This window comes from Mercenaria mercenaria, chromosome 14 (genome assembly GCF_021730395.1).
Source record: "Mercenaria mercenaria strain notata chromosome 14, MADL_Memer_1, whole genome shotgun sequence".
Taxonomy (NCBI): Eukaryota; Metazoa; Mollusca; class Bivalvia; order Venerida; family Veneridae; genus Mercenaria; species Mercenaria mercenaria.
In genome coordinates this window covers 16,742,593-16,749,549 of record NC_069374.1, presented here as the reverse complement: position 1 = coordinate 16,749,549, position 6,957 = coordinate 16,742,593, and the positions used below count along the sequence as shown (strand labels likewise).

The following is a 6,957-nucleotide window of genomic DNA, read 5'->3' as shown; positions in this document are numbered from 1 at the left end:
GACAAGTGTATGAAAGGTTACAACGTCAAAGAAACGCATAAGTGTGATAGAGCTTGCAGGTTATGTCATCGATATCATGAGGATGTCAAGGAGGAATGGTATTTCTGTTCAGATTGTCATAGGTACTTCATAAGCGAGACTTGTTACAGGCTTCACCAGAAGAAGAACAAAGGAGGAAAGTCAACGTGCGACAACTGGTTCAAGTGTAGACATTGTAAGTCGTTAATCAACAAAAAGAGACGTAAGACGGAACACGTGTGTGGAGAAAGTTACTGCAGAACTTGCAAAGGTTTCTTCGCGAAAGGCCACGAGTGTTACATGAAGGTTGTCGACATGTTAAGTAAGAGTAATGCGAATTCCAGACAGGTGTACATTTTCTTCGAGTTCCAGAGCAGTGTGGACGAGATTGTTCAGTGCGAGTCTGGTTTCGTTGCTGGAGAAAACGATGAATGTGTCAACTGTGGCAGTTCGTCCTGTGGATCGTATGGTTACAGACCAAGTCTATGTGTTGTTCACAAAGTGTGCAGTGCGTGTATGGACAAGGACGTGACTGACAACAGCAGCTGCTTGCATTGTGGGCAAAACGAAAGAGTATTTCTAGGTTCAAACACGACGGACTCATTCTGCAAATGGTTGTTTTCGCCTGAAAACTACGGCACGACAGTATTATGTCATAACTTCAAAGGTTTTGACAGCTATCCTATCGTGAATTACCTACACGAGAATGGATTTCCACCTAAAGTGATCAAGGCAGGATGTAAGTACACGACTATATCGGTTTCGAAATGCAAAATACGTTTCATCGATTCGCAGAACTTCATTACCATGTCTCTGTCGGAGATGGCAAAATCGTTCGGTGAAGCTCCTTTGTACGACGGATTCTTTCCACATTTGTTCAATACCAGAGAGAATCAATCTGCCGTACTGCCTTGTCTACCTGACGCGAAATACTACGACCCGGACAACATGAGTGTCGAAACGAGGAGGAAGTTCATGTCTTGGTACGAGATTCATAGACATGATCAGTTTGACTTTCAGAAAGAACTGATCAGGTTCAGTAGGAGCAACGTGGATCTGGTGAGAAGATGCTGTCTGAACTTTCGCTCTATGTTCATGACCATGAGCAAGACTGACCAACGTGATGGAATCGATCCATTTCAGAAAAGCGTGACCATTGCCTCGGCTTGTAATCTGGTGTACAGGGCAAGGTATCTCGATCCCGAAACAATCGCTCTGATACCGACTCACGGATATCGACCTAGTGACAAACAGTCCACCATGGCAATTCAGTGGCTGTCTTACTTGTCTCATAAGCGAAACGTGGCCATCAAGCATCGTGACAACGGCGGAGAAAAGAAGATCGGACCATACAAGGTGGATGGCTTTTACAAGGACGAGAATGAAAAGCGCACAGTTTTAGAGTTTCATGGAGATTTCTGGCACGGCTGTCCAAACTGTTTTCGGGGTAACACTGTGAATCCTGTCATAGGAAGACCTGGACGAGCTCTACAAGAAGACGATGGAGAACGTCGATTTTGGAAGATAGAGGATTCACTTACGAATCGATCTGGGAATGCGAGTTCGTAAAGGAATTAAAGGAGAACGAAGAGATGAGAGAGTACATCAAGGCGCTCGATCTCGTTCCACCGTTAGAGCCAAAGGACGCTTTCTATGGTGGACGTACCGAAGGTTTCAAGCTGCTTGAGACATCCGAAGAGGACAAGAAAATCCAGTACTACGACTTTACTTCGTTGTATCCTTACATCAACAAGACTGGAAAGGTACCCTTGGGACATCCGAAGATCATCAAGAAAAAGTTCAAAAGTTTAGACAAGTACGAGGGTCTGATTAAGTGTAAGATTTTGCCACCGGACAACCTTTTCATTCCGGTGCTCCCGATGAAAGTCAATGACAAACTCGTGTTCGGTCTGTGTCGTACGTGCTGCGAAATGTATCAACAAGAAACGTGCACTCACGACGACAACGCAAGAGCATTGACTGGAACTTGGGTGACGGACGAAGTCAAAGTGGCTGTGGAGAATGGCTATAAGCTGCTGAAGATCTACGAAGTCTGGCACTTCGATTGCATCTCTCAATATGATCCATCGACAAAGACAAAAGGAGTGTTCACCGATTACATTAATACGTACTTAAAGTTGAAACAAGAAGCCAGCGGTTGGCCAGATCACTGTAACACGTACGAAGAGAAAATGAAATACATTCGGGAGTATGAAGAGAAGGAAGGCGTCACTCTTGATTATGACAACATCAAGAAGAATCACGGACTACGATCTTTGGCAAAACTAATGTTGAATTCCTTCTGGGGCAAGTTCGGCCAACGATCAAACCTCACGCAGTCGATGTATGTAACAAAACCTGACACGTACAATGACATGATCAAGACACGCAAGCAACACGTGGAGGATATTCACTACGTAAACAAAGAAACGGTTCATGTCGATTGGATTTATGGTGACAACTTCATCGAGAACACGTCTCAAACCAATGTTGTGATCGCAGCGTACACGACTGCTCAAGCTCGCTTGAAACTGTTCGAAACACTTAAACGACTTGACAGACGGGCAATCTACTGCGATACGGATTCTTGTGTGTTTGTTACAAGACCCGGCGACTGGGAACCACCATTGGGAGATTTTCTCGGCGAATTCAAAGACGAAGTGGCTGGGAACAAAATCACTAGTTTTGTTACCGCTGGACCTAAGAGTTATGCCTATGCATTAGCACATCCCGACAAGGACGAAAACAAGTCTATTTGTAAGATCAAGGGACTGGCGCACAATTTCAAGACATCACTTCAGGTCAACTACGACACGCTGTTTGCTATGATTACTGGTAATCGAGCAGAAACAATTACAGTAATGGATCCATGTGGTGTTCGCAGGAATCCCGCCAAGGTGAAATAACAAAGGAATCTGACTAAGACGTTTTCAGTTTCTTTTCGACAAGAGAGTTATTGTCAATGAATTTGAAACAGTTCCGTATGGATACAAGCAATTGAGTATCTGACATGTCTGTACATTACAAATAAAGTTCAAGAAAAGAAAAAAGGCCGATTGGCCACGTCTTCAGTTTTCATACACACGACTTTGTTTTGTCTCGTTGTTGAATTCCTGATCAGAAGCAAACTCAGTAGTTTGATGGTGTCTGATTTCTGCAGTTGCATCTTGCTTGTATTGTCGATAACGTGACACAGTTGGAACTTCAGAGCCGTGTCTGTTGTTTGTTTTACATAGTTGTGTCTCACAGCCAATGTAGTGTTGGACGTTTTGTATTCCAACAGTACGATTGCAACGTTTGGAATGTAGAGCACAAAGTCTGGACGTCTGTTCAGTACAGAGACCTCTGATTTTATGAACAGTCTCTGCTTATCATTGATGTGCGGAAAAGTATGTTTCAGAAACTGAGCGACCTCTTTGATAAACGTCTGTTCTAAATCGGCGACAGATTTAACTTTAGACAAACGTCGTCTCAGGTAATCGTGTCTTCGTCGTCCTCTACGGAGAAACTTCGATTGTCTTTGTTTGCCAGGCATGACCTTTTTTGTTCAGTAAAAAAAGTTATTTTTTGGACGGTTTCTTCTACGTATATACTCAAAAGCATTCGAATCTTCTTCATTCATTGACCGACGACCGATTCGTCCACAATGGTGACTTTGTATGACATGAACGAGAACGCGTTGTCCGAGACAGTGTTGAAACCACTGCCGGCTCTTCCGTACAAGTGCGAAAGGTATGCCGGCTGTTTGACTGTAAAACTTCAAACCCATGACAGCGAAGAGAGTGAAACGCCAGACGCTGTTCTACGGATTACATCAACGCACGCGAGAGAGTTAGAAGTGTACAATGTACCTAGATGGGTCCTTTTTGCTTTCAGAGAGGTGTTCGAGAAATACGAAAGTTTCGTATGCATACGTTTTACATACAAAGATACGAACGTTGAAAATGACCAGGAAATCGTAGGGACGAACAAAGCACTGATGTTGATCAGTTTTCAAACATATCTTCAGAAGCCAGTGCACGCTTTGATATGTGACAACACGGCAAACTTCTACTGCGGCTTCGTGATGAGGAAACTCTTGACACGTATCAGTGAGCTCGAATTCAAGGAATGCGACTGGTGCGAACACGAAGATGCCAAGGAATTAGTTAAGAAAAACCGCGTCATTGAACTTCTCAAGAAAGAGATTCGCATCGACGAAACTTTTAGACAGCAGTACAACGATGCTCACACGTTGAGACAAGAGGGCGCTCTACGGCAACCGCACGAATTGAATCCTGTAGAGTTCACTTTGCCTCCACACGACGAGGCAGAAATGATCAACGGAAGACAACGAATGCTAGATTACAAAGCGTTCATCGATAGTCAGGCAAAGGAGAAATATCCAGAGACAAACGACGGGTCTTTGGAATACATCAAAGGTTTATTCTTGAAAAACAAAGTGTACATCAAAGAATACGACACGTTAAAGCGAAATCTACAAGAGGCAAAAGAGACAACGCGAAAGGCACAAGGAATCTTGCCTTCCGAAATGTGCAACGAGTTAACAGGAATGATCGGTTACATCACTGAGAAGGTGTCCGAATACAAGTGTTGTCTCTGTACTCAGAAATGGCAAGATTGTTTGCTGCCAGCGTGCATGCATATGTCCATGTGTCGCAACTGCACATTCATTAACAGAAAGACATACGACAGATACGCATGTCCTGTTTGCAACAAAGTGAGCACATTCGTGATGACAGATCCTGAACTGAATTGATTTCTTTTTGTTTTTTTTTTGTCATGTTTTTTTTTTCAATAAAATTTCATCTATGTTGTGAATATTTCGTCGTCGTTACTGGTAGCAATGTTGTACGATTCATTGTTGCCTTTCCTTCGAAAATACACGACGACTCCCATGCCAGTGATTGTGGAAAATATCAGAGCAACAAATCCAACGGCAACAAACAAGGGTTCTTTTTCCATGTCCAAAGTCAAGGGAAAGCCATCATTGCTCTGTGTGCGATCTACTGGTTGTTTCTTATAAGTTTCGCACAGAACGGGTAGATCTTGTTGATTCGCACAATTGATGCCATTCGTTTTTGTTAGTCTTCTAGTGACGGCATTAACCCTGTAGCAACCAGGTGACAAGTTTCTACTAGGTGTACGTAGAAAGTACTCGTCTGGTCGATCGTTTGTCGTCACATTGTTAGGATACAGTTGAACGTGAAACTCGGTGACTGCGTCTGGCTGAATAATATGATCACAGTCGCTACCACATATTGGATAGGAGTCGTTCAGTTCTGCCAGTGCGAAATGCTTGAGGCTTTCATACGCTTCGGTGGTGTTCACGTTCAGCACAGAATCATCGTGACACGTCCCGTTGGCTTCGACGTGAAAGCATCGGTCTTCGTTCAAAACAAAGTAGCTCTTGTCTTGATCCGATGCACAAGGTTTCAACTTAGCAATGGAACCGGCAGCATCATATTGATCCTTGTCTTGAATAGTGTAGTCGTCTGCTACAAAGATCGAGTGTCGTTTCATGGTACAGTCGTTATATAGGTGTTGTTGCAAGATGTCCAAGACGGGACAGTTTGACCTCGTGTCGGGAAATTCGGGTTCGGCAGTCACTCTCAGAACGACTTGATTTTGTCTGTACAGTAAATACAAGTCGGCGGTCAGTTGAAACACTAGTTGTTTAGCTATGCTCGGATCCAAAGGATCTCGTTCGTTGACAGTCAACATCGGATATATGTTGTTGTAAACTGTTGTAGCGTTACTCGCATCCGTCTTGTATCCTACGGGTATGAAATAGCACTTGTCGCCGAACACGCGTCCGATGGTTTGGTCCGCATTACACTTATTGCATACGCAGTAAGGAAACTCTGCCTTGACGGAAAGCATCAGTAGTGTCAGTGTGAAAACTCCTAGCTTGAACATGATTTCGATCTGTCTGGAAGCAAAATACAATGATGGGTGTGCGAATAGAATCATCCTGATATACTTTTTTTCAGATCCATCTCGAAGGCGTAGATCTGAACGGTAGGAGTAGTCGTAGAACATTGTGTTCTGTAGGCGGACTCTGTGAGTTTCAGAAACGTTCCAGTGCACTTGCGTAAGTGTACGGTGACATTTTCGCCAGTTTTCAAGACGTTTTGTCCACATCTGGAATTGTCGGGACACATGACGCAAACATACGAGCCTCGTCCGAACTGATCGCAGTTACCCTTTACGTATCGATACTTGGCAGTGCTGAAGTGAAAGTGATCTCGCTGAAACTGTGCCGTGTTGTACACCTTAGTCATGCGATACATATAACAAGACGGGTCTCCGCACTGCTTAGATTCTACCAAGTCGGTCATGTTACATGAGGTTCTAGACTTGAAGTTTCCCATTTGCAAAACATCGCGTGAACGTAACTGGTATCCGATGTCGCAGATACCGTTGTTCGAGCACGGTCCCCATGCTCCCCATTGCTTGTAGATGCAAGGTTCAGGTGGTGACTGCACGCAGAACTGCAAATAATCCTCGCAACAGTCACCGTACCTTTGACACGCCACGTCGCAGTGGCAATGCTGCTCGTCCTTTCCAACACATAGCTCGTGCGGGAAATCGCTACGACAGCAACTCTTTCGTTCTGAACAGAGTGTAGCCAACGAATAAGGTAAAAGAAATGCAAACAAGGCGACAATTGAATACATTTTCAACATAAATTTAATCGAACACAATCTCTTATATAATAAAAAAAGTCATTTGCTGTCAATCTTTGTCATCAGATCAACACATTTATCGTACTGATTTGCGATTTCTTCTTGCCAGTCGTACAATGTTTGTTGAGTTTCATTGCTGACTCCATGTACGTGCTTCTGTTGATCACATTGCATCAGAAACTGCTCCAGAGCCTTCAGGTTATCCAATACATGTTTGTAAGCTTGACAAGTGCAGTTGCTAATCATGTCG

At 43.7% G+C, this 6,957-nt stretch overlaps 2 protein-coding genes across 2 annotated transcripts; one reads left to right on the top strand and one right to left on the bottom strand.

The window, feature by feature from the left end:
* Positions 1 to 1,610: 1,610 nt before the first annotated feature.
* On the top strand, positions 1,611 to 2,924 carry LOC128548119 (uncharacterized). Its single transcript, XM_053522515.1, has one exon. It carries the CDS (start codon positions 1,611 to 1,613, stop codon positions 2,922 to 2,924), a length of 1,314 nt encoding a protein of 437 aa, XP_053378490.1.
* Positions 2,925 to 5,987: 3,063 nt separating this feature from the next.
* On the bottom strand, positions 5,988 to 6,698 carry LOC123544066 (somatomedin-B and thrombospondin type-1 domain-containing protein-like). Its single transcript, XM_045330123.2, has one exon. The coding sequence runs from the start codon at positions 6,696 to 6,698 to the stop codon at positions 5,988 to 5,990; it is 711 nt and encodes a 236-aa protein (XP_045186058.2).
* Between the last annotated feature and the right edge of the window lie 259 nt (positions 6,699 to 6,957).

What these genes read in the sequence shown, in the direction of transcription:
- LOC128548119 (XM_053522515.1), top strand. Translation starts at nt 1,611, where the DNA reads ATGAGAGAGTACATCAAGGCGCTCGATCTCGTTCCACCGTTAGAGCCA.
- LOC123544066 (XM_045330123.2), bottom strand. Translation starts at nt 6,698, where the DNA reads ATGTATTCAATTGTCGCCTTGTTTGCATTTCTTTTACCTTATTCGTTG.